General features: G+C 41.6%; 2 protein-coding genes across 2 annotated transcripts in view; both read left to right on the forward strand.

Annotated features, from left to right (window-relative positions):
* The window catches only part of ndst1b (N-deacetylase/N-sulfotransferase (heparan glucosaminyl) 1b), a 51,384-nt gene extending 34,243 nt beyond the window's left edge, over positions 1-17,141 (forward strand). Inside the window, exons 3-15 of the mRNA XM_074647505.1 lie at positions 2,264-2,746; positions 3,491-3,578; positions 3,931-4,085; positions 5,254-5,439; positions 7,936-8,064; positions 10,076-10,258; positions 10,626-10,722; positions 10,980-11,103; positions 12,786-12,960; positions 13,219-13,389; positions 13,753-13,862; positions 15,026-15,128; positions 15,211-17,141. Coding sequence (XP_074503606.1) covers positions 2,264-2,746; positions 3,491-3,578; positions 3,931-4,085; positions 5,254-5,439; positions 7,936-8,064; positions 10,076-10,258; positions 10,626-10,722; positions 10,980-11,103; positions 12,786-12,960; positions 13,219-13,389; positions 13,753-13,862; positions 15,026-15,128; positions 15,211-15,330 — 2,124 coding nt within the window. The 3' untranslated portion in view covers positions 15,331-17,141. The remainder of the gene's footprint in view (positions 1-2,263; positions 2,747-3,490; positions 3,579-3,930; positions 4,086-5,253; positions 5,440-7,935; positions 8,065-10,075; positions 10,259-10,625; positions 10,723-10,979; positions 11,104-12,785; positions 12,961-13,218; positions 13,390-13,752; positions 13,863-15,025; positions 15,129-15,210) is intronic.
* A 1,945-nt stretch (positions 17,142-19,086) lies between these two features.
* cd74a (CD74 molecule, major histocompatibility complex, class II invariant chain a) lies at positions 19,087-24,623 on the forward strand. The gene is made up of 9 exons (XM_074647555.1): positions 19,087-19,352; positions 20,507-20,676; positions 21,575-21,675; positions 22,015-22,068; positions 22,169-22,252; positions 22,339-22,417; positions 22,897-23,097; positions 23,205-23,264; positions 23,371-24,623. The coding sequence occupies exons 1-9, from the start codon at positions 19,264-19,266 to the stop codon at positions 23,373-23,375; spliced, it is 843 nt and encodes a 280-aa protein (XP_074503656.1). The 5' UTR covers positions 19,087-19,263; the 3' UTR covers positions 23,376-24,623.
* Positions 24,624-27,924: the final 3,301 nt, after the last annotated feature.

Here is a 27,924-nt window from a genome sequence, read left to right on the forward strand (position 1 = left end):
GAGGAGGTGGAGCGAGGGCGTGCATCCCAATGACCTGGACACACATCGTCGCTGCTGCTCCCAACCAAACGGTTTGCAGTAGAACACAACTAATATCTAGTGCCTCATTTAGGCTTAATACAAATATCTATATCGACATGTTTGTTTATAAGTAACAAGATATTTCAAAACAAAACTGCAGAAGATATTTTTGAGTTCATTTAAAACAGTGTTGCCCGATAATATATTTTAATATAAGCACGTTTTGCAACTGTTAAATGTTGCCTTTAGTCACAATTCTTTAATACTAAATTTAAAGTATACATATTAAAAAGATATTGTTTATGTTATGTACAGTGTTTATGATTAAAGGCAGGGTCGGTTAACAGATTTTCAATAAGCTCTCTATCTGTGCTCGACTCTTTCTATTTGGGTTTCTGTTATTGGAGTTTCACAACAGTTTGTTAGAGTTAGAGTTAGAACTCTCCGGGGGCAAAATACCTTCAATTAAATTGGTTGATTTTTCAATTATAATGTGTCAACAAACCAGAAAGATTAAAGGTGCAGTGTGGAGGATCTGGCGGCATCGAGCAGTGAGGTTCCAGATTACAACCAACTGAAACTTCTCCTGTGTGCCAAGCGTGTAAGAGAACTACGGTGGCCAGCGAGAAAACGTGAGAACGCAAGTGTCCCTCTCTAGAGCCAGTGTTTGGTTTGTCCGTTCTGGGCTACTGTAGAAACATGGCTGCCGGCTCCGTGAAGAGGACCCGCTCCCTGGTTGCGGTCGATTGTCCCTTAGGAAGCTTCCTAACGGAGTGAAATGACCCAGTAGTGTCTCAGTTTCAGCCGTGATGAGAGCTGATCAGATTCTCCAAATGCTAAGGAAAGGAGCTTCAATGCTTCCTTTATTATCTCCTTTAGTGAAGGATACACTGGAGCATCCTTTACTAAAGGGAAAGAGAGAATGACATCCCACAATTCTTTGCGGCCGGCAGCATTTAAAGCGACGCCTTTTGTAGTCCATCTTCAGAACATTGTGGTTTTTCCACGGCAGACCCGCGTCACTAACATCCGCCGCCGTCGCGTCATAATGACGGAGCTTCTAGTGAAAGAGCAGCCGGATTCTCTGAACACCACGGTTGACTTCTCCTAAATCCTTCTGAATTCTCCTTCTCATCTTGTCTTGACCTCGTGACGTTTTCCATCGAGGTCGAGGAGAAGTGGTTAGAAAAGACGTCATTTTTTTACATTTTGCACGCAGCCCCTATGTAGATATAAAGGACTCATTCTAAGTTAACGAAAACACAACGAGTGGTATCTCTCAGGTGATTATACACTAAAGAAAAACATGCTGTTGTGAATTCTCTCATGCTGTCAAAATGGCAGCCTCTGGTGGACAGGATCATCTCATTACAACCAAACTCATCATCATCCTCCTGCCTGATGGCCGAGTACAGACAGGTGTGCTCCTCCAGACCAACAGAGGTTTCCCTTGTCTTGTGAAGTGGCGGGGCTCCGCAGAGAGAAACGTTATCGTCTCTGACCAAAACTCCGGCGTCTCCCCTGTTCCCTCCGGCCGCGGTCGGGAGGCTGAAGCAGGAAAAGCCAACACTAGGATCAGCATTGATTCATGGAGAGACCTTCATCTGGTCAGCTAACATTACTGCCAAGCAGCTGAAATATAGAGTGATATTGTGCTTTTAGCTGACGTGTGTCGCCTCACTGTGTTGAGCGATGCTCGTTCATGTCTATGTAGAGCGAGCACAAGCGCGAGCAACAGGACGCTGACTTTGGTTGACTTAACGGCCACAGGTGTCGCTGTTAACAAGACATTTCTGATTCTTACTAACAGTCCCTTTTAAAGAATATTTGATATGTTGTTATTGGATTTTTTTTTTACGAATAGTGGTGAAATTTAAGTGAGTCTTAAGTAAAAAAAAAAGTGCAGGAGAAAGTAGGACTTGTGAATCTGGGCGGTAGAGATGTGAGAGAATCGGAGAATGACACATTACGGAGGAGAAATTTCAATGAATAATCAGTGAACCCTCAGTCTTTGAATGTTAGAGGACACAGCGGGAGGTTATTCATTTTGACTGCAGTCTCGGAGCACAGCAGATTGAGCATAGCAGGTAGAAGCTGCCTCATGCCTTCACGTCTGAGTAGGCCTGACAATCCTTATTTCACACATGATTGGGGAATTATATCCAATGCGTTTCCGTCTTCATCACTCTGCTGTATGATGAATCTGTGTGATTTCTCTCTTGTCTGTCTCTCTGTCCATCAGGCCAATGAAAACAGTCTGCTCAGTGCACAGCTGAAAGGCTTCCCCCTCTTCCTGCACTCTAACTTGGGTCTGAAGGACTGCACCGTCAACCCCAAGTCTCCCCTGCTCTTCATCACTCGATCCGGTCAGCCCCTGCCAGGTCCCCTCCCCGGGGACGACTGGACCGTCTTCCAGTCCAACCACTCGACGTACGAGCCCGTGTTGCTGGCCAAGACCCAATCGGCCGAGAGCGTCGCGTCGATGGGGCAGAACGCCGCTCTGCTCCCGTCGGTGGTGCAGGACCTGGGGCTCCACGACGGCATCCAGAGGGTCCTGTTCGGCAACAACTTGGTGTTCTGGTTGCACAAGCTGGTGTTTGTGGACGCCGTGGCCTTTCTGACCGGGAAGAGGCTCTCGCTGTCCCTGGAGCGCTACGTCCTGGTGGATATAGATGACATCTTTGTGGGCAAAGAGGGCACACGCATGAAGGTGCCTGACGTAAAGGTGAGTGGAAAAACTTTATCACAAACCCACTTCTGTATTCATCAGTGTTTTCAACACCCCCTTTTTTGCTAAAATCTTAAAAACTTGCCTCACACGTAGCACGGGCAACCCTCTGCCAGTCACGCAGAGAACCTCGTCTTCTCGCTCCTCTTCTCCTTTTGAATGTGTTCGTCCCAGTAGGCCGCTCAAAGCTGACAGGCCCCACTGCTCACACTGTCACAGAAGCTCCACAGCAATGAATATTTCAGGGGCCCAGAGACATACAAAGAATGTTGAAAAAGCTCCTCGCTCGCGTCCCCTCAGAGCAGAACAGACCCCCCTCACATGTTGGCGGCAGAGGGTATGAGAAAAAAAAAAAATATGGAGGAAGCATCAAGCCGCTTCACTGGCAAGCGCAACAGCGAGCTTTTAGGAACGAATCACACCCTGACAAGACGGAGAAATCTGTGAACGCCAGAGAGGGTGTGTGTGTGTGTGTGTGTGTGTGTGCGCTGGGAGTCTCATCCAGCGTGGAGATCAAATGAATCAAACACCTGAATCAGAGGAGAGAGAAATATCAAACAGAATGAAGGAGAGAGGAGTGAGGCAACCGGGAGTGGTTGTTGGATGTTTACCGAAAGAAACTCGCAGAATGAAATATGTATGTGTGGGCACGCGTGTGCGCCTGGCTTGTTCACGGTTTCCTCATTAATGCACTCGTGCACCAGTATATTGACTCACTCTCCTTTCCTCCCACCGGTCCAGGCCCTGCTGGAGACACAAAGGGAGCTGCGCACCCATGTGCCCAACTTCACCTTCAATCTGGGCTTCTCAGGGAAATTCTTTCACGCCGGTAAGTTGCAGAGATGAGAACTTGTGCTAACCCTAAAAGAGACACTTCTATGTTTCATTTTGATTTCTCTCCTCCTCTTCTTCTCCTTCATGGCCTGACTTTATCTCTTCTGCCCCCGTTAATCTCCCACATGCTTCGCTCTAATATTTGAACTTCTCCTTTTTGTCTCTCTGACTTTCATTTCCTCTCCGACCCCATTCCACCTCTGCCTCTTCTTTGTCATTGTCCATTTTTTATCTCCTCAATTTCCTTTTCACCCATCACCCCCTTTGTTTTTTTCTGTTAACATCCCTCCATCTCTCTCTCTCCCTCCCTCCCTCTCCATCACCATCACCATCACCGTCACGTCCAGGATCCGATGAGGAGGACCTGGGAGACGACCTGCTGCTTTCCTACGTGAAGGAGTTCTGGTGGTTCCCTCACATGTGGAGCCACATGCAGCCCCATCTATTCCACAACCAGTCCGTGCTGGCCGAGCAGATGTTGCTCAATAAGAAATTTGCCATGGTGAGTCACGTGGGGGCGGGGGGGCGAAGGTCAGGTCACAGCGTCGGGTGAACGCCTTTATCCCATCTTCTTTGTTTGAATGTTAGGAAAGGTGTTGATGCCTTTTTAAAGTTGTGATCAGTAAGATTTCAGTGCTGGTTGTTGTTTGGCAAAAACCTGTGGTTACCAAGGCAACAGCAAGCGTGGTTTAACACTACTACTTTGTCAGGAAATACAGGAAGAGCAACTGGTTTTTATCTCTTCGCAGTGCAGCCAAACAAATTGTTTTAATTCCCAGTCAAAAATAATTCTAACTGCGATCAGATTTCATGCTGAAGTTTTCCAAACAACAGGAGGACACGGTGGAGTTTGTTAGCTTTGCTCAGGTTGGTGATGTGCTGTCTAACCGCTCCCTGTGGCGGCTCCTTCTTCTTCTTCTTCTTCCATTACTCCCTCGCAAAAATGATCCACTGTCGGACACAAATCCAACCGGCGTGCATCGCCGGTGATTGATTCTGCGCAGCCTGACTCATCTCCAACGAGCCGATTGGTATTTTGTTCACCTTGTATTTCGCCTGCATGAGGCGGTCGCCCACCGATTGGAAGGTCGGTGGATCGATCTCCGGCTCCTCCGGTCGACATGTCGAAGTGTCCTTGAGCAAGATACTGAACCCCAAGTTGCTCCCGAAGGTCGTACTGTCGGCGTGTGAATGAGTATTTGGATTAGAGGAGGAGGCCAGGTATCTTGCATGGCAGCCTCTGCAATCAGTGTATGAATGTTGAACATGTAGTGTAAAGCGCTTTGAGCGGTCGGAAGACTAGAAAGGCGCTTTATAAATGGGAGTCCATTTACCATAATGCAGCTCTGATATGACTGGAAGAGAGCAAACAGTAATCGGTGAGGGAATGTGCTGGATCACACGCATGCATCGTTTTCCTGTGAATCCCTCGTGGGAATATGAATCCAGATCAGGAGTGGTGGACTCCGCCGCCTCTACCAGAAAACACTACTACGTAGAGAGATAATTACTGAATGCATTAAATGGCGGAAAATATGCTGACCATAAATACTATCAAAAATAGGGTTATGAAAATCTTAAGGATTATACTATAGCTTTAGTATCTTGGGAACATGACGGGTTGACGAGCCTTTTTCATTCTCTCACTCGTGTATTTTCTTCCCTCCTAGGAGCACGGGATTCCCACTAACATGGGCTACGCGGTGGCGCCCCACCACTCCGGCGTCTACCCCGTGCACATGCAGCTGTACGACGCCTGGAAGAAGGTGTGGGGCATCAAGGTGACCAGCACGGAGGAGTACCCGCACCTGAAGCCCGCCCGCTTCCGACGAGGTTTCATCCACAGCGGCATTAGCGTAAGACCACTTCACCATCACGCACATCCAGAAGGCCGTCATTATCTTGTTACCTCCGGCCTGGTGCTTTTTTCTCCACTTATCTTTTTCTACATCCATTAACTTTTCAGCTAATAATTATCTTTCTCTATTTACATATGCTATCCTTCATTTATTAATTATCTCTCCATCTCCACCTCCTTCTTTTCTCTCATGGCCAGCAGCTACTTTCTCCATCCTGCATCTCCGCCTCTGCATTTCTTAAGTCTCGTCCCCAAAGATACTCAGAACAGAAATCCTATTTTCATTTACCGTACATCACCGAGGCGATCATCTCATTAGTCTTAGCTGGGCCGTATTCTTGTATGTTGTTGTATTCTTCTAGGGATGTCACGAGAACCGATACTTCGGTACCAAGTCGATGCCAAAATTCTAAAAAGGTGACTGTACTCGTTTTCTACAGTACCGACGGCACCGTACGATGCCTGCAGGGTCTGAAATTAACACCCGCCAAGCGCCAAATGCAGCTGCTTCTGTCCTCCGCTCACACACACACATCGCCATGCAGCAGCGAGATCCAGAGATGCAGAGATCCTTTATGTTTGAGAAGAGGATTCACTCGTGTGGGGAATAAACTGAACTGAAGAAATTTCTATCTTTTGTTGCTTATTGCCAAATCTCTGAAAAGTGGCGTTTTTTTATTGAACTCTGGACTCTGTATTTCCGGTGAATGTTTTTGGGACTTGCATTTGATTATCTTACACTTAACTCCCCAGATCCACTTAGTTTGAACCAATCCAGCAGCATCCAATCAAGTTTCAGGAGAAAACCATGAAGAACTGACGTTACGTTACTGAGCACCAGTTGGATCCAGTTACTCTGCTGTTAAAATGACGTTACATTTGATGCAGAAGATAGCATATGGCTTGTTTAGGACTCGAGACCTGAGTTGGGACTTGTGACTTACAAAACAATGACTTTGTCCCACCCTTGGTAGTCCTTACACAGTAAATGTCACCATGTCAGTGAATTTAAACTACTGCAATCTGAGGATATACACTGGCCACTTTATTAGGCACACCTGTTCAATTGCTTGTTAACACAAATAGCTAATCAGCCAATCACATAGCAGTAACTCAATGCATTTAGGCATCTAGAGGTGTTGAAGACAACTTGCTGAAGTTCAAACCGAGCATCAGAATGGGGAAGAAAGGGGATTTAAGTGATTTTGAACGTGGCATGGTTGTTGGTGCCAGACGGCCTGGTCTGAGTATTTAAAAAAACTGCTGATCTACTGGGATTTTCACACACAACCATCTCTAGGGTTTACAGAGAATGGTCCGAACAAGAGAACATATCCAGTGAGCGGCAGTTGTGTGGACGGAAATGCCTTGTTGATGTCAGAGGTCAGAGGAGAATGGGCAGAGTGGTTGGAGATGATAGGAAGGCAACAGTAACTCAAATAACCACTCGTTACAACCAAGGTATGCAGAATACCATCTCTGAACGCACAACACGTCCAACCTTGAAGCAGATGGGCTACAGCAGCAGAAGACCGCCCGGTACTAGCACCGGTCACTTTATGAGGTACACCTTGTACCTCATAAAGTGGCCGGTGAGTGTATATAGACACATGTACACGTCACATGGGATTTATTGTTTTTTTATTTTTGTTTTACCGTGGTATCGAATTTGGTATCGAAAATTGTGGAAATTCCCTGGTATTGGTATCGACTACTAGCTTTCTGGTATCGTGACATCCCTATCTTCTACGGAGCGTGAGACGACGGTGTAGTCAAGTGAACCAGTCTTGCGTGAGACACCTGTCTGAGTCGTGCCGCCCAGCCGGCCTCGGCACCGTAACGAAGACCGACATCTTTGGCAACGGCGTGGCGAGCGCTCTGCACACAACCGATCGCTGAAATGTCAACACTTCAAAAAGAACTGCACTCTGTTCAACTTCACAGCGCCGGCCGTAGTGCTGAATAATAGAGTTATGAGAGCAGAATTAAAGTTGAATAGATTACATTGAAGAGGTTTCAAAAGAAGAAGAGGAAAAATCTTATCTGTTTCTTCTCCCGGGTTTGACCTTCAGCGCTGATGGGAAACCGTGCAGCCTCTCCGTCCGGTTCCTTTGTAGTGTTGGCATTCAGTCAGCCCGTGTGGTCTCAGAGCTCCTCTCCCGTCCTTCAGATAGCGCCGCAGTCTGAATGGACAGTCTCCACTGCTTACTGATGATTGATATTCAGTTCCCCTGACACTCCAAACTGTAAACCGCATTTCCATGAATTTCCATATAGACTCGGGAGTGAATAAGGGGGTTTGCTTTGGCTAGATGAGCTGCATAATACGAATGTTATTGAGAGCAAACAATGTGTGGGGTAACCGCCTGGAGTACTGACAGCTCCGCTCTCAGCGGAGGGCTGATGATGTGTGCGCTTATTTGTGTGAATGCATTTCCTTTTAATGTGTGTGTGTGTCGTTCTTTTGGTAACTTTGTGCTTGTTTATCTCACAGGTGCTGCCCAGGCAGACGTGCGGTCTTTTCACACACACCATCTTCTATAAAGACTACCCAGGCAGTCCCAACGAACTGGACAAGCTCATCAACGGAGGAGAACTCTTCCTCACCGTTTTGCTGAACCCTGTGAGTCTAATAACACATTCACACGGCACAGCTTTTGTCTCTCTCGCTCGGAAACCCATCGAGCCGCTGGTGGTGTAAATTGAAATATAAACGACAATGACTCGTCAGTGAGTCACGCAGTGATGTCTGCATCATTTCTCTTTTTACACCACTGTGAAAGCTTCTTTTATTAGAGCCGCGTTCGTCAGCATGTTTGGTTTTGAGATGATAAAAAAAGGTTATTTTTATTACAATATATATCTGCAGGAAATGTCACCCCGCACAGTCTGCAGATGATTTTATTCATCCGTTTAAAACCAAACTATGGCATATAAGCAGCCTTTGGCCCTGTTCAGACCTGGTATTAACATGCGTCCTCAGTGATCCGATCACAAGTGGACAGCTTTAAGTACGTCTGTTCACACCTGGCATTAGAACGCGCCTCCACATGTATCTTCAGTGACCACTTGTGATCCGATCTCACTTCTATATGCAAATAAACACGTAGTAAACTAACGGCTAATATAGCAGCTGTTGAGGCGTAATATTACATGAATGTCAGTAGTGATATCCTACATATTCGTGAACTGGTATAATTGCTGTGATCCCGCAGATCCAAACTGGACATCAGATGAGTAGGCGGTCCTTAATGTGGTCCAGGACGCATTCACTACACACTGCTAAAAGAATGTGGTCATATGTGGCCCAGACCACCTCTGAATGTGATCTGAATGTGATCTGAAAGATCCGATCTCAATGCGTCTTGAGTGCGTTCACACCTGTACTTAAAGCTGTCCACTTGTGATCCAATCACTGAGGACGCATGTCAATACCAGGTCTGAACAGGGCCTTAGTTTAAGCATTTTCATTGCTTGCTGTAATCCTTCCTCCCGTTCATACTGGCTCCTGTAGATCAGTTTTTAAAAAGCAATTTAATGTCAGCGATAGGCGACAAAATCCACAAGAACAGGTATGAGCATCAAACTATTCTTTTAAGACAGACTTAAAACAAATCAACCTTTAACAGTTGCGCTCCCTAATGCTGAGGAGACAGTTAATCTCTAAATCAATTCAGTGTTTATGTCAGAATATAGCAGAAAATATTAATTATAATTGCTTAGAGCGCTTGTCCCCAACCTGGGGGTCCCGACACCCACTAGGGATCGGCCAAAGCTTCAATCGGGGTCGCAAGGCCTTCTTGATTTTAAGGGGTGTAAAACAGCATTTAAAATAAATAATGATAAATAAATATATATATATATATATATATATATATATATATATATATATATATATATATAAAAAAAAAATATATATATATATATATATATATATATATATATATATAAAAAAAAAAAATATATATATATATATATATATATATATATATACATATATATATATATAAATATAGTTGGCCTGTATCTCAGCATTTCATTCATTTTTAAAGTTTTGATTATTATTTAAGATATACACAGGATAAGGGCACGGGGTTAAAAGTTCATGAAAAACTCATCTGATGTAATATTCACAGGAAATAATCTGCTTTAAAATTCACCTAAATCGTTCGTTTTACACAAACGTCCTGCAGTTAATGCGTTCATTATTTGAGTTAATTGTACAGATTATCAGTTGATCAGTGCTGATATTATTATGCATTTAATATAATATGAAATACCCATAATATATGTCACTTAGTCGGGGGTCGTCAGGTTGGTAACCCCCGTCCTAGAGCTCAATGTGAAGTCTTCCAATTACTTGTTTAATCGGACCAACGGGGAAAAAACAAAGATAATATAAAGCACATCATATATCATCTGTATGTGTCATAAATGATAAATAAAATTCTCACATTTTAGAAGCCAGAACAATTAAATATTTGTCTTTTTCTGTCAGTTGACAAATCAAATGAATCCACTAATTGTTTCAGCTCAAGCTAAATTAATACAGCACATATCAATAATAATAATATCATCATATTGAGTTTACCTTCTTCCTCCTTAATAATAAATCATTCTCTTCCCATTCACAGATCAGTATCTTCATGACTCATCTGTCCAACTACGGGAACGACCGGCTGGGCCTGTACACCTTTAAGAGCCTGGTGATGTTCCTCCAGACGTGGACCAACCTGAAGATGCAGACGCTGCCTCCCATCCAGCTCGCTCAGAAGTACTTCAGCCTGTTCCCCTCCGAGAGAGATCCACTCTGGCAGGTGATGACAATATCATTTATTTATACATTTATTACATATTAAAATCAAGTGATCTTTTTGACAGCTTTCAGTAATGAAATGCTGCAACAACGACACACAGACGATGCTGTACGAAACACACTTCAAACATGACATTAAACAGGAATAGCTGGAGTCCTTTCCATGAGTCACACGTTGTTTTATCGATCAATGGAGAGCAATGTAGTCACCCATCCCAACATGTTTTATTAAATGCTTCTCCTTTTATTAACTGTAGTGCCTGAAGGTTAACCTGCTTTCCTCTTGGTATCGTTAAATTGACATATCTGTTCTGTAGGAATCACGCTTTAAAACACAAAGGATTGTTTATCTTTTTTTGTGGCTACAGGATCCTTGTGAGGACAAAAGGCACAAGGACATCTGGTCCAAAGAGAAAACATGTGACCGCTTCCCCAAACTGCTCGTCATCGGGCCTCAGAAGACAGGTGAGACGCGGTGCTTCGACTCCCCCTACAGGAGGAATCAGGAAACGGTTAAAACACCAGTTCATCATTCAGTTCAGAGCCGATCAGTCGGGTCGTGTTCTGAATGAGGTTTAGATTTTTACTTTGAAAATCAGAGATAGTAGATTGTGATTTGTTTTTAAGTTGTTACTGTAACAGGATATAAACTCTAGTAAGAACTCTACTTAAAACTCTTTTCTTCCCCTTTTCCTCTGTTCTTTCTCTCTTTGGCCTCTCAGGGACGACGGCGCTCTACTTGTTTCTTGGCATGCACCCTGACCTGACCAGTAACTACCCCAGCAAGGAGACCTTTGAGGAGATCCAGTTCTTCAATGGGCACAACTACCACAGAGGCATCGACTGGTGAGCAACCTCACAGACGCTCCTCCGTCTGTGGTTTGAACCACATTCAACCAGATACATGTTCAGAAATAGCGGTGTCAGGATATACCGGTATTGACGATAAACATGATATTTAAAAATGAAAAATATATATTGTGTTAATAAAACACACATGATATTGTATAATGAAAGGCAGGGTTGACGATGTTCTCCAGTAGACACTATCTGTTCTATTGGTTGAAATGGTCTTTACACCCCGACATTGATCCATTACTGATGAGCTCTGAAAAAGGACCGGAAAAGAGCCGTCATCTGTAGCTGCTGTAATCCTGTAAAAACGTCTACCAATCACTGCCTCACGGTCCGCTTGGAAAGAACCAATCAGATGCCTCCCTGCCTCCCTGCTCGTACTCTACCCTTGGCGTGCACCAGCCTGAACTCAAAGCGCGTCGCCGTCGTTGCACGTTTCCTTCCTGGAGAATGGAAGAGAAAACACAGCCCTGCAGTAGCACTGCCGCGGTTACTGGTCATGAGGTAGCGTTGTTGAGTTGAGGTCCTCTCTCCGCTCTGTGTCTGGGAAGTAGTTACGATGCGGCGGTGCTTGTGCATGTGTGTGGGGGGGGCACTCGGAGAGCGCAGACCTCCACTCCCCCCTCTCCGTTCAGCTTGCTCCATCATCCACGTGTATTGTTGTTTATGTTGAGATCAGCTGTACGTAGCGGAGTCTCGTAAAACACTTCATTCAAACTGGACAGAAACAAAATAAAACTCACATAAACTGGCGTCGTTACGTCGTTACTCAAGTGTGCTTTGGTCGAACTCAACTTTAATTTCACAGAGTTTAATGTGAAAAACAAAGAATCTACAGTTGTCCCTCCCCCCCCCCCGCACTTCAGGATTTTATGTGCATTATTACCTTTGGTTTGGGTGTTTACTTGTTGTTTTACTTGTAGTTTTACTTGTAGTTTTACTTGTAGTTTTACTTGTTGTTTTACTTGTTGTTTTACTTGCCATTTTTGTTGAGTTCAGTTGGTCATGTGTTGTGAGCTCAGACTCATTATTCTGACTTGAGGGAGTGAAGCTCTTATGCAGCAGTAAATCTACAGCAGACTTCTGAATCTCAGTAGGAATGCGGCTGAATTATTGTGCAAAACATTTAAAGTTACAAAAACATGAAAGAACGGTTAAAAACATTAGAGTTCAGACTTTCTCATTAAATTTCAAACCCCAAGATGGTTGAGCTGTTTCTGTTTAATGCAAATGAAATCAAGAATCAAAATGCAAATGATGCCAAGACCCCACAAAAACAACAACAACAAATACACTCATTAGTGAAATTCCTGAGAGCAAGACCAGCAACCACCTGATTGGTTAGAAAGTCATAGTTTTGAGTTTTCTGCTGTAGGTTTAATTGATTTAAAAAGCTGCATCAATGAGACGCTTCATGCATCACAGCACAAAGAGTCCAACACACACTATTTAGTTGGCAGGCTTGATATTTATGTGAGTGGGCTGCCCAAATATTAACATTGTACGTGCCGCTAGATGGGTTTTTCTGTATGCGAGGTGACAAGCTGTTGCACATGGCCGATCACCCACACAGCGTGCAGAGAAATTATCCTTATCTACGGAGAGCAAATAGGACCAGATCAACTGTGTGGCTGCTGCCCGTAACACGTTTTGTGTTTCTCGTGTGTGTTTAGGTATATGGAGTACTTCCCGCTGCCCTCCAACACCAGTTCAGACTACTACTTTGAGAAGAGTGCCAACTACTTTGACTCTGAGGTGGCGGCTCAGAGGGCTGCAGCTCTCCTTCCCAAAGCCAAGATCGTCACCATCCTCATCAACCCGGCAGACAGAGCTTACTCTTGGTACCAGGTCGGTCACAGGCAACCCCCTAAACCAGACTCATAATGTGCCGTGTGTTAAAGGTTAAAGCAGGTTTAAGTGCTTTATAAATACTGTTAAAGGTCCCATATTGTGCTCATTTTCAGGTTCATACTTGTATTTTGTGTTTCTACTAGAACATGTTTACATGTTTTCCTCATTCTGTCTGCCTGAATAAACCTGTATTCACCCTCTGTCTGAAACATTTTAGATTTATTGTCCTTCTCCCTTCTCTGTCTGCCTATACAGCACCAAAGAGCCCACGATGACCCGGTGGCGTTGAAATACTCCTTCCACAACGTCATCACCGCGGGCCACGACGCTCCGGTCAAACTACGGGTCCTCCAGAATCGCTGTCTGGTGCCGGGCTGGTACGCCATCCACCTGGAGCGCTGGCTCAACTTCTACCACTCCAGCCAGGTACCGTGGGTGTGTTCGTGCACATAGTGGTGGGCAGCATGCGCTAACCAGACAAGTTAGCTCAAGTCGGGATGTGAGAACTTTCCCTTCTGTGTAAATCAAACTTTATGGGTGGCTGGCAGGTATTTTTTTTCTTTTTCTCTTTTGCACAGTTCTCCCGGGCAGTGTGTTAAATCCAGCTGGCCTTTAGGGACAGTCAGAGAAACAAGCTCTACTAAAAGAGTTGTAAAAGTCTATTTATCATCATTTAATTCAGACTTGAGGTTTCCAGGTCGCCGTTGTGGGAATAAAAACTACATTTAAATGTGTAAAATGATTGTAATAATGATGTGACGTTTGGTACTGTTTGTGTGTCTCGCCCAGTTGTTGGTGTTGGATGGACAGATGCTGAAGACTGAGCCTGCTGCAATCATGGATAAAATCCAGAAGTATCTGGCCCTGGTCAACGTCATCAACTACCACAAGATCCTAGCGTGAGTCTCGACCTTCCTGCACTTTAAATCACTCGCTGTATCATTTCTTCAACTGTCGTGTTCACAAATGACTTTACAGATACATTTATAGCTTTATGGTACATGCCCACAGGCTCCGTCCTTTCCACGCTTCCCATTCATTGTCTATGTAAGCAGCCGTGCAATGCATTGTGGTAGTGTGGCAGCGCGACTCCTCATTTGCATAAAGTTGAGGGCAAGTCTACTTTATGTAAATCACGGGCGTCTGACGCGACTCGCTGCTTCTCAAAACTCCAGAGAATCTTTTAAAATAAACGTTGTGGATCCAAAATAAAGAGAGATTCAGTAATGGCTTATTTCTCGCCTCAAATGTTTTCAGAAACACATGAACTGTTTTCATGATACAAGAGAAGACAGTTTCCAAACGAGCCGCCATGTTGTTTCCGGTTTGAAAGCTGAGAGCAGCAGACCCACGGAGGGAAAGCCTTCGTCAGGTGCCGAGTGCCTTGTGTCTAGTGACAGCCCACCAAGCGTCCAACGCTGGGAAGCGGCGCTGTTGTTGGTCACTTTTCACCACATGCGTCTGGTTCCAGGTGTTCAGCAAATGACACGAGGCAGATATGTGAGATCTCATTTTATTCATTCGTCTGGCAGGAATCTTGTTTTGTTTTACAAACTGACTTCTCTTTAGAACATTTTTGAGACGTAAAAAGAACTTATATCTTCCACGTACGTGAGGTACCGCTGGGGTCCGTGTGATGTAAATTTCGTCATCAGAGGGTGCACGCAGAGGCTCTGTGCAGATGTCCATGTCAATATGTCTTGACCACGCGGACCTGTCCGCACAGACACTATGCCACAAGTGGTATTGTAGTGATCTACTGCGCATGTGTGGAACGTGTTCTCCGAGTGGACAGTCCATGTACGCGTCCGTTTGGGAGTATAAACGTGGCTTTAGGGATAAAGATGCCAACCACGAATCTCAACATCCCCGTTTCCTGTCATCTCTCTACTGGCGCTGTCTTATAAAGGCATAAAATGAACAGAAAATAACTCTCGATAATTGTGTAGTTGTTGTTTTTTAGCTGTGACTATATGAAGGTTGTGATTGGTAACAGATTTGAACTCTAAATGAAGTATTCTGTTGTTCGTAATACCTTCTTTTATGTCTCTACTATGAACAGGTTCGACCCTAAGAAAGGCTTCTGGTGTCAGCTGCTGGAGGGAGGAAAGACCAAGTGTTTGGGAAAGAGTAAAGGACGCAGGTACCCTGACATGGACCCTGAGGTATGAGCATCCATCAGACCTTTACATGTTACCATCTGTTAATATTTGACCTATTTGTTGATCACGTCATTGTCTCCTTCAGTCCCAGGGCTTCCTCAGGGAGTACTATCGGGATCACAACATCGAGCTGTCCAAGCTGCTCTACAGGATGGGTCAGCCGCTGCCCAGCTGGCTCCGAGAAGAGCTGGTCCACACCAGGTAGCAGCACCACAGCTGGGGAGTCCACAGCTCCACACACTGAACTCCACCCCGCAGCCGGGGGACTCTGGCCCGAGCGGCCTGGAAATGTTGGAAGATCCCACATAGTTTTGAAAGCGACTGAAATATATCCAAGTGTGAGGACGGGGACGCCCAACCAGAACTCAAAACTTAACTGTGATCTTCTCAAGTGAACGGTGGATGATGAGCAAAGAAGAGTTGCTTTGAGCAGCTGATAGCGCTCCCTGCTGTTACTCCCCTGCAGGACAAACTAGGACCACAGACAGACGCCCCCCCTAAACGCCGGCATCTGCTGTGTCCTGCAGAAGAAGGAAAGGCTCACAGGAGGTGCACAGGAGGGACCTTGATAATCACATCCCCGCTCTCCTTAATCAGACCTTTGTTGTCTTCGCATGAACTTCATCATGAAAATCAAAGGAAGGAAAAAAAACGAGCAGTTTTCACAGCTCTGGTGGAAACAGGTGGACGAGATGAGCATCACCTGTGTCTCCAGCTATGAGTGACTCAAATGGATGATTGACAAGAGAGAGATATTGGTGGCACCATGCCTTTGACATAAAATAAGTGTTTGTGAGAGATGGAGAACGGGACATCTGGAGTCTTGACTCAGGCTGCATGTTGTAGCCTTCCTCGATAGGCTTTGGTAGAATCTAGTTATCACATTTACAAGTGCCAGGACATCAAAATATTACCACGTGGACTTCTGAGGGGTTCTTTTTGTTTTTAAGTTTTCTTTTTCTCCGTTTTTAACGTTTCTATAACGCTGACGGCAATGCATTATTATAGAATGTACCAAAACTAAACATCTTAGCTCCCGTTTTTCTCACGTAGGCGGCCGGATGTACAGAAAGATTTAAAGGTTTTTGTTTAAACAGTTCCGCGACCACGTTCCGTCGGCTCGAGCGGGAACAGTAGGATAGATGTTGAAAGCACAATATTTAAGTGAACATCGAGTCTGAACATACAGGTTACTGGAAAGCACACTAACACACAATGGATCCTACTACAATCTGTGAAGAAAGAAAAGATCATAAGCTAGCTACTGTATGTTTTAATTAAACACTCTGGTCAGAAATAGTGTACAGAACAAGATTTCAAATCTGTTTTTCAGCATCGGACTTTATTTTTTCTTGTCAGAACTGTATATTTTGTCTTTTGTTTTTCATTTCATTATATTAGATGATTTTTTTAAGTTTGGGGAGGATATAAAAAAAAAAAAGCTGTCTCTGGGAAAAACCCGTTTAAAAGTTGCCAGGCAAACCAACAACAGTATGCCCAGTGAGACCACACGGACGTCGAGGTGTTACCACTGCAACTAGATGTCAAGCATAGATAACAAAAAGCTGCTCTTATTGCAATAGTTTTGTACAATGTTCTGATGTAATAACAATGCACATGTTGGTCCTTTTTATTTCCTGACTTTGTAATGTACATAATAACGCAGCCCCCTCGGTAAGACCTAAATTATTGAATGTGTTTGGGTTTTACGCTCTCTCCATCGGCCCATTCCCGTAGTGTGAAACGCCAGTGCTGTGCTGAGGGGAGTTTTGGGTTACTCGCACCGTGCGGAGGGCGTGTCGCTAAGATTGTTTCCTCTCATTCCTCTCACTGCCAACTATTGTACACAGGTTCTCTCCATATAAAGTATTAAGTGATAACACATAACAGCAATGATGGTACTAATCTCCTGGACTGTATGATAAAGATTTGTAATTGTTGTCAATAATTTTTACAGTGTAACTAATATTGTCGGTGCTTTTTAATTTGCAAATAAAACACCACTGTATTTTTCAATAGTTGGATCTTTTTTCCCTCCTTTTTCAGTTGAATTTCTATTTTTAAAAAAAACATTTACTTAAAGCTGCAGTAGGCAGAATATTTTTTGGCATCATTGGGCAAAAATCCCATAATAACCTTTCAGCATATTGTAATTCAAGTGTTCTGAGAGATAACTAGACTTCTGCTCCTCCTCATGGCTCTGTTTTCAGACTTTAGAACATCTAGCCCGTGACGAGAGACTTTGACCAATCACAGGTCATTTCATTGAGAGAGAGAGAGCGTTCCTATTGGCTGAGCTCCGGTCATGTGACCGGAACTTGGCGTTCCTTCACAAGATTTTCACAATGGCAGGGGCGTCACAAACTTTCTCATTTCACAGCTAAACCGTGCACTACAAGATGATTCTGAGAACATCTGAGGAGAGAAATAGTCATTAACGTAACATAATATTGATTCATATTTGATCAGCGCTGCCTAGTTTGACCGTTTGGTCGGAGTTCAGAGTGATTGACAGCCGGCTCTCATAAACGGCAGCTGGACAGCAGACCTCAGATCAGCTCTTACTGCTTGTTTTCCTCCGGTCTGTGAAATCTTACAGATGCCGTTAGGAGCACCGGAGAACACAGAGGACACGTTTTTTTTTCAGGTTACCTGTTTCTTGTACTACTGTCACCATATAACGACCGTTTTATAAAAATAACTTTTTTTAAATCATATTAGCTCCAATCTCGCCTACTGATGCTTTAATTTAAAGCGTCACTATAAATTCAATGCGAGCAGCAGGATGATGAGCAGCAGGATGATGAGCAGCTTTTAGTGCAGAGATTTCTAGAAACTCACATCACTGTCTGGCTTGAATACGGCTGACAACAAGATTGGTTTGTCTTTTGCTTTCACTTCAAGGTGTGAGGTGCTTTCAACCTGAATCTCTCTCAAAATAGAGAGGCCTGTTCAACAACAACATACACTTTCAGTTTTAATCCTTCTAATGTTTAACCTAACTCAGGACAGATTAACATGTTACTTTTAATTTTAGTTCCTTGTTTGGGGAAAACACTAAGAATGCTCCAAAGAAGTTGTTCCAGGAAGTGGCCAAAATAAATAAACATGAACTGTTGCATTTAGAATAATATCAGAATCAGAATCGTGTTTGTTCCCAGGAGTATCAGGTATGCACTAGGAATTTGCTTTGGTTTGTTGGTGCAAATAAGCAGTAAAAATAACAATAGAATAGTTATAACTGTTAGAAATAAAACAAGAATGATAAAACTTTACCAATATACAATATAAGCTATAAACACAATATAAACAGATATATGGATAGAAGTTAAAATACTTACCACAATTCATGTTCTACTGATAAAAGTGCATTTTAGTATTATTAAATATATTGTTGCTCTATTATTGTTGGTATTGGAGGTCGTAATAATACTTTTATTTTATTTTTTATTTTATTTATTTTCCATGTAAAGCACTTTGCTAAAAGGAAAAGTCCCAAACAAATATAGTTTATTATTATTATAAGTATCCACTAGTAGAATATATCTAAGTAATAATATAACTATAGCACTATTAAAAAAAAACATGTCCTAGTATTAATAAATAGATTGTTGCTCTATTATTGTTGGTATTGGAGGTTATTGTAATACTTTTATTTTATTTTTTATTTTATTTCTTTTCCCTGTAAAGCACTTTGCTAAAAGGAAAAGTCCAATACAAATATAGTTTATTATTATACTGTAAGTATCCACTAAGTAATAATATAACTATAGCACTATTTAAAAAAAAACAGGTATTGGTAGTATTAAACCTAGACAGCTTAGAATGAGCACAACCAATAGATAATATCATACATTAGAATAAGTTATTGAGGTCATAAATAAATCCCCTCTCCTTCTCTATTGTCTGCCTCTATCAACAAGTGATGATGTATAATCTGACCAATCACAGAGCTCCTCTGGTCGCTTTAAAGGCTTCGGGGACTTTCCACATCTCTTCACCTTTCTGCAGAACCAGGCCTGGTGCTGCTTCCTCATTCCTCATCTAAACACCATTTATCTGCTCGACCTGCCGGGTTTAGTCCAGTTTGTTAGTTGCAGCTGTAGAAGTTGAGAGAGAAACAGTCCCAGACAGAGAGATGGAGCAACCTAATGAAGAATCTCCCCTGGCCAGAGGCTCTGTGGCTGGAAGTCAGGAGGTCCTGCTGGTCCCTGCTGGACCCACCAGGTGAGAGGAACCTGTCTTATATATCTAGACTCTCAGAAACTCAGAACAGCTGTTTGCTCACTAGGAGCTCCACATTATAATGTCTGCTAACAAAGTACTTGTTCCTCTGTGTGTAGCTGAATTAAAAAGAAAAATGCAAAAGTATTACAACTCAGTAGCAGGAATACCTCTTAATATGTGTTTAATTGTGCTTTTTATTCCAAAATGGGATAATATTGAAGTCTCATTTTGTCTTTGCATCATCTTCATGAAACAATGAGTGCATTTAGTTATTGCTTTTCAACATTTTATATACGTTTTTACATTAAATATATTTTAAAGCATCTTCAGCAACCTTCACAACCAACACTTCCCACAAGTCGTCTGCCTAGTAACAGGTGATGACGTCTATTTTTATTGGTTCGTAATTAACCACAGCGAAAAAACATTAACTAAAACATTTCAACTTAGAAATACACATGATTTATGAGTGTTTCAATTTAAAAGTGTCTCTTATATTTAAAAAAATATATTTTCTTTTTATTTGTGAGGGATGTATTATTTCCCTCACATCATATTTTGTTGTTATGTATTTCATTTTAATAATAAGATAAATTACATCTAACAGACATAACATCCTAATAATAATAATAATAATAATAAAAAAGCCCAATTAGATGTGATGGCCTTGTTTACATACAGTACATTAAGTTTCTAGGTTGTAGTTTCACTTTTCATATCTATTCATAGAAGTATTTATGAAATAAATGAATATTGTGACCTTTTTTACACCAGTTTATACATGTTAAGCGCTAAATAGTAGTTGTATGCGTACTTCCTTATAACATCTGGGAAAGGAGTCTGCCTGGTAACAAGTGATGCTGACATCCTATTGGTTGACTGTTTTTTAGTCCCAGGACTTATATATAATATATTACTTTAAGTAACACTATCAAAAGATGATTTTTTTTTTTTTTAAATATAGATAACAAGACTATTGGTTGTTGGTGTTGGGACTTTTTTGTGTGCTGGACAGTCCAGAAATGAAAGCACTTTTGGAAATCCCCCCAAGTAACATTAATACCTTGGACTCTCCCTTTTAGTCTGAATTAGGAGTCATGTTCTCCCCTTGCTGCTTTATCCTCACATATTTTTCTTGTCTCTCCCTCTCTCAGTGGCTCCAACAGTCGTGCCTTGAAGGTGGCCGGCCTGGTCACTCTGGCATGTCTGCTGCTGGCCAGCCAGGTCTTCACCGCCTACATGGTGTTTGACCAGAAGCAGGAGATCCACTCGCTGCAGAAGAACTCTGACAGGCTGGGCAAACAGCTGACCCGCTCGTCCCACGGTAAAAAAAGAGGGCATTAATGATGAGACAGGGTGGTCCGAGCAGACATGTACCACTAATGAGTAATAGACTTCGTCAGACAGGAGGAGGAAGAGGAGGAGGAGGAGGAGGAGGCTGTAGGAATAACGTGGAAGTGAGAGTTTCTCTTTAAGGAACTTGATATGAAACCTGGACAGAGAAATGAACATTTGCTGGTGATTCATAAAGAACATCAGCTGTGTGCTGTTCTTATGTTGATCTTCATCATTTCAAGCAGCGTCACACAGAGTCACCGTAATATTCTATATTATCTAACAGTCAACACATCCGGTGTTGCTGTGATCAAGAGCATCCTTTAGAGCTGGGTGTTGCCAGCATTTCATTCAGTTTTACTTTTCTATTTATATGTTTTAGTTCAAGTTATTATTTTTTTATTATACATACATGTACACACACATAACATGACGATACCAAGAAGGAAAGGAAAATAAATAAATAAAAAGAAAAGAAATAACAAAAAGGGGCAGGGTGTGCAGAGCGATCACGGGTTACAACAAACATTTTAACTTTTATTACCGACTGACAGCAGTCACACAAAAATATCCATTCCACATCGCATGTCATTTCAGCATAAACATAATTTACTCATGGACAGTCGGACTCCACCAGAGTGTGTGTCTCGTCAGAATGCAGTGTGTTCAGGAATGTCCTGATGAAGTCCGAGTTAGTTCAAGTTATTTATTCTGAGGAGCTTTACAGTTTTAGATCAGGTATTTGTGTGTGTATTTTATACCACAAATAACAAATCAGTTCATTAGCTTTCAGAAAAAAAACTGATTCTCTCCCCAAAGTTCACTCTTTTTGCAATGTGGTTTTTGTTTTTCTTTACTAATTAATGAATTTGTTTGTTTGTTTACAGCTGGAGCTCCAATGAGGATGCAGCTGCCCATGAACAGCCTTCCTCTGCTGATGGACTTCACTTCAGATACGGATGGCAAGTCGGCCAAGACACCTCTGACTGTAAGTTTACACCTGCCTCCTCCTATCAAATACATAAGGGATAATGTACAGCGAGCCAGTCATTTTGACCCGCTAGCTGTACATTATCCCGTTTATTACACGGCTACTTACTGAAGAAATCAATATTTTGAAACAAAAACGGTCCTCCAGAGTCCGACATCAGAGCTGCGCCCATAGCAACGGTCTGTAATACAGAAATTACAGACCACTGAACGCCGTGATTGACCAATCAGAATCAAGTATTCAACACAGCCGTGTAATAAAATTCATTCAACTCCATCAAACTTGTTTAACACTTAAAATATTGTACATCTGACTCCTCCGTTCCCTTTCCATCAGAAACTGCAGGACACGGTTGTCAGCGTGGAGACCCAGCTGAAGGATCTCATGCAGGTACGCTGTTCTCTCTGTCTGTATCCTTGTGTGTGTCGTCACATTGCTGATGTTGTGTTGTCACTAATCTCCGGTCATGTTGTCATGTTGTTGTGAGCAGGACCCCCAGCTGCCTCACTTCAACGAGACCTTCCTGGCCAACCTGCAGAACATGAAGCAGCACGTGAATGACAGCGAGTGGCAGGTAACGCCTCACAGACGACCACTCAAACTGAGATAGACGTGACTAAAAGTCAGTCAGTCATGTTTATATTTTGTTGCACTCTGCAGAGCTTTGAGACCTGGATGCGTTACTGGCTGATCTTCCAGATGGCTCAGCAGACTCCTCCACCTCCACCAACTCAGTCAGGTTACTGCTGCTTTCTTTCCTTCACATTATAGTGATCAGCTGATGTTCTGATCCGGACCGGTGCTGTGACAGGAGATGATGATTGTAATATATTATTACTGTGGTAATATGAGAGATGTGCTGAAGAGGGACAAAATGAGGAGCTCGGGAGTTAACAACATGCATATCCGTGGCATGTTTAGAGATAACTTTTACTATCATTTTCATTATTTTGGTGCAAAAATGCAGTTGCATACCAGACATTATTTCTGCTACTGTCACTGAGTTTTTAGGACCAATTAAAGTGTTATTTCCCACACTGCTCATGGGGAAGTATTTAACCTTGCCGTAGTTAAAAACGCTCTCATATCAGTCTTTAATACATACAGAAAATTCCTTCATATGAACATGGTACATCGGCCCGTATTGTTTCTTAGAGTGCAGTAATTATTAAAACACTAGACAAGCCTTTAATGTCCTCTACTCTTTCCATCCCTCAGCCCCTGTGATCAAGACCAAATGCCAGACAGAGTCAGAACTCGGAGTCTCCAAGATCGGTTCCTACAAGCCCCAGTGTGACGAGCAAGGGAACTACAAGCCCATGCAGTGCTGGCACCCGACCGGCTACTGCTGGTGCGTGGACCAGACCGGCACAGCCATCGAGGGCACCAGCATTCGCGGCCGCCCCGACTGTCAGAGAGGTACGAGACACAGATTAAATAAAAGACTTTATTGTGATTCAGTGCAGCTTTTCATGCTCATTTCATGCATATTTCCTCACTTTCTGTCCTGCTTCTTTTATCCTCAGTTTTCCCTCGTCGCAGGATGGTTGCACCTCTGCTGATGCAGAAGACCCTCAGCGTCGACGGTGAGTGCCTCAAATTAGGATTTTTTTTTAGTGGATTAACAGTCTAGATCTTCAATCTTTTGTTTGCTGCTACTACATCATCACATGTTGTGTTTCTGTTTTCCAGATTAGTGAAACAAATGAAGCAAGGTGTTGGACTTTTCTCTTCAAGCTTCGCATGACACGAGAAATCATTTTAAGCTGGATGCAGACCCGCGTGCTGTAATAATTTTAATTCCTGATCACTTATATGTAATCTCTAAATTTTAACCATTTTGCTGGCTGCTTGAAATGAAATCAGTAGAGGCCTGTTACACTGTGTTGCTTTTATTTCTTGTCTTTTACAACAGACTAATTTTGGGGTGTTCTCATTGACATTTTAACTTAGATATTCATATCATCGTCAGTATATTAAAGTATGTGTGTGTTAAAGGCTCTGAACACCCACACAGGTGTTGTCAGTTATTCTGTCTGATTAGACCTCTGCTCAGGACCCTGTGGGCGCGTATAGACTGTACATTGATTGACATCTTCCTGAGTCTCCTGAAAGCGTTGCTGCACCTGTTAAGGGCGGGAAAAATTACACCTTTATCATTCTGATTGGTAGATTTGTGACCTAATAAGTTCTCATCATAGCTCCACCTATCTTCCTTTAATCAGCCAGAAGAACTGAAAACACCTGTGTGGGGTGTTCAGAGGCTTTTAACGTGTTTGTCTTTAAAGAATGCATTAAAGGTCGGTTCACCCAAATGACACATTTCCTCCCTGATCTCTACTAGTATCTAGACATGGAGGTAGTTCAGGTCTCCCTCCACCCTACAACAGTGTTTGTTTATGGTGCATACAGCATTGAAACATTTAAAAAATGTAAACAGCAAGACTCTTTCCAGAAACAATGTCCTCTATCGCTGTGATAATCCACAGACTACACTGGTAACGGTTAATTTGAACCATTTATTTTGATAGACAGTAGTTCCAATAAACACTGATCAGTTTAGTCTGTGGATTATTATTCAGAGTAAAGGGGACACAGTTTCTCGAAAGAGATGTTGCTCTTTAATATTTTTTATGTTTTTCAATGCTGTGAGCACCACAAACAAACCCCAGTTAAATAAGCTGTCTGCATGGCTAGATGTGAGAGTTTATAGAGAAAATGTTTTTTGTAATTTGGGTGAAGCGACCCTTAAAGGTCGTGAACATATGAGGATGTGACTTTTCCATGAAGGTGTATGTGTTAAGAAAGCTAAATAAAGTTTTCTTAATACTGTGTGTATTGTTATGCATATCTTCAACCCTTTGTCATCTTACATATATCAAATTACTGTTAAAGCTATAGACAATAAAGCCTAAATAAACTTTGACCTGATTAGATGCACCGACGCTGCTCACTTAGTCCTGGAATATCTGCCATCTCTTTCTGGTTTCACGTTTCACTTTTCATTGAAGCACACGCTAAATTCACCTATCTTTCTATATATATATATTTCAGATCTTTTTTTTTCAGACATTTTTTGTCCGACATTTTTCAGATTTTTTTTTTCAGACTTTTTTCAGATTTTTTTTTTCAGACGTTTTTTGTCCGAAAAATGTCTGAAAAAAAATATCTGAAAAATGTTGGACAAAAAAAGTCTGAAAAAAAAAATATCTGAAAAATGTCTGAAAAAAAATGTCCGAAAAAAAAGTCTGAAAAAAAATATCTGAAAAATGTCGGAAAAAAAAGTCGGAAAAATGTATGAGAAAAAAGTCTGAAAAAAATATCTGAAAAATGTTGGACAAAAAAAATCTGAAAAAAAATATCTAAAAAATGTTGGACAAAAAAAGTCTGAAAAAAAATATCTGAAAAATGTCTGAAAAAAAATATCTGAAAAATGTCGGACAAAAAAATATCTGAAAAATGTCCGAAAAAAAAGATCTGAAAAATGTCGGACAAAAAAAGTCTGAAAAATGTCTGAAAAAAAAGATCTGAAAAATGTCTGAAAAAAAATCTGAAAAATGTCTGAAAAAAAAGTCTGAAAAAATTTCTGAAAAAAAAGATCTGAAAATGTTGGACAAAAATAGTCTGAAAAAAAAGATCTGAAAAAAAAGTCTGAAAAAATGTCTGAAAAGAAAGTCTGAAAAACAAATCTGAAAATGTTGGACAAAAATAGTCTGAAATAAAAGATCTGAAAAATGTCGGACAAAAAAAGTCTGAAAAAAAATATATATACATTCCAGTCACATGTATATGTGCATGCGTGCTAACCCATGTGTACCTATGTAGCTATATTTTTCTTTTCTGCAGTCACCAGTAATTACTAAAATTCACTTTTCAAGAGCCTAAGGTATAGCAGATACTTATTTAATCATCCTTTAATTATCTACATGATTTTACAACCAGCCATCACTCCCTCTATCATTAAGGAGAGAGACAGATGTAGCCTGTGGTATGGTGACAAAATCTAACAATGCAATACATCTAGTTCAGAATACATACAGCAGTTATATTAACCAGTTCAAGCAGTTTTATTTGTCATTAAAATGAATGAAACCATTATCTGCTGGTCCTACTAAAGGAAGCCTGAAGGAAGATAAAAGAGTCGGAGGAGGCAGCACCAGAGACGGATGGAAATAAAGAATCACTAAACCAAAATACACCACAGTGACCTGTTAAAGACACCATATGAACATTTAACAAAATATATTTAAACAAAAGTAATTAAGCCAAATTAAAGAGGTAACTGAATATTTAATAAGTATGGGGTGTTTAAATCAGCATCATCAGTAGTGTGGGTGATGCATGCATGGAGAACGTGAGGGGAGGAGTGCTGTAAAGGTACATTTAAGCAAAACAAAGCATCAAAACATAACCAAACCCAAGGTATATGTCTGCAGAGAAGTAAACTGCATGGGAACAGTGGACCCAGGTGTATACCAGATTACACATAACACGTGAGACACAGGTTAATAAAAAGGAAACCCCAGATGACCACACATAAACCACCACTCCACTGCAAATCCAGGTGCCACACCATGAAACCCTCCCCAGTGCAGCCGCTGACTGCCAAAAGGGAAACCCTACAGGGGGACAGGGATCAGTGTTAGTTCTCATAAAAACACTTTGTATTAAATAAATTACCAGCTATTGGGAAGTAGAGGAATATAATTATTAAATAATGTTTATAATAAAGTCATTTTCGATACATTTTGAGGTAAATATTGGGGGTAATTTGGCATTAATTTCTGATTAGGGCACTCAAAAAAAAACAAGTGTACAATAAATAAATAAATACACACAAATATACAAATGAAATAAAATAGTCATGGTAAAAAAATAAACAAATAAATAATGATAAATTGTTAGAGGTCTAGGCCAGTACACCCTATCCTCTAGGGCACTGACATGCATAAAACAAGCACAGGAGTTAAGCCGAAGAGTTGAATACAACGACAAATCAGGGGTCCTTCCAATGCTTCGTTTGCAATATTCCTGGTCAAATATATACATACATATACTGTATATATAGAGGCCTATATATATATATATATATATATATATATATATATATATATATATACACACACACATACACCAAACTTTAATCAGCCACAAAGTTACCTGAGTCTAAGGAATCAACACGACTAAGGAAAGGTTGCCAAATCAATGAAAACTTGTCGGCTGACCCTTTAATAGTATACCGGATTTTCTCCAGTAATTTCAAAGAAATTTCAACTTGCTAATTATCACCTAATTACCATGACATTTACGGATCAATAATGTAAAATGAAGTGTTACCCTCATCATCAATGTAAAATATTTTACATCCTCTTTTTATAGACATTTCTCAATAAATACTCCAGGATCACAAACAGAACTACCAACCACTATTTAGTAAATAGCATTTCATGGCATACATCAGCAGAAAATGTTTTCATTGTAGTTCACTTAATCAGGGAAGACTACCATTTTAAAACCACTCCCAATACTTGTAGTAAATATGATGTCATGACAGTATAAAGCAATGACTTACCTAAGGTACTTTGAATTACTACAAGTGTATATTTGAGAGGAGAGGGCTGTGTTGTTAAATCAGCTTTCCTAAGAGAAGTATGGAGATAACTTTCCTATCTGACTTCACTGATAATCCCTGCATGTCTCTATAGATCTCAGTGTGTCCCTCAAACAGGAAGTGAAAGACACAGAGGCCTTCTTTTTTTAATCTAAGCACTTCCCACTGACACACCTGTTGTCACTTCTCCCTAATTAACTAGATGTCCTGGATCATACAACAATACTGTTAACGAGCTGGAAGTTTAAATGCGGCCATGCTTATCATGAAATCAATGACGTTAGATTAACAGGATGTGATGGGCAAAGAAGAGAAAACCATTGTGTTGATGTCGTGCAAAAAGTAACTTGGGGGGAATTTAGTCCTGCTTTGAGGAAGGGCTGTATGTCCTAGGACAAGGGTCTTCCTCTTTTTTTTAAGTGTTGTGAGGAAGAGGAAGAGTAGTGGGAACACCTCGAACGGAAGTCTGGTGAGAATAAATTCACTGAACGCCGTCAACAGTTGGTGGTCAACCATCTACAGCTGAACCGACCAGACGGTAAGACTGGACTTAACTTGTTGAATTAATGGTCTTTATAGGTCCAGGTGTACATTTTTATTTATTTATTTATTTATTTATTTATTTATTTATTTAT

Source organism: Sebastes fasciatus, chromosome 10, assembly GCF_043250625.1.
Source record: "Sebastes fasciatus isolate fSebFas1 chromosome 10, fSebFas1.pri, whole genome shotgun sequence".
Classification (NCBI taxonomy): Eukaryota; Metazoa; Chordata; class Actinopteri; order Perciformes; family Sebastidae; genus Sebastes; species Sebastes fasciatus.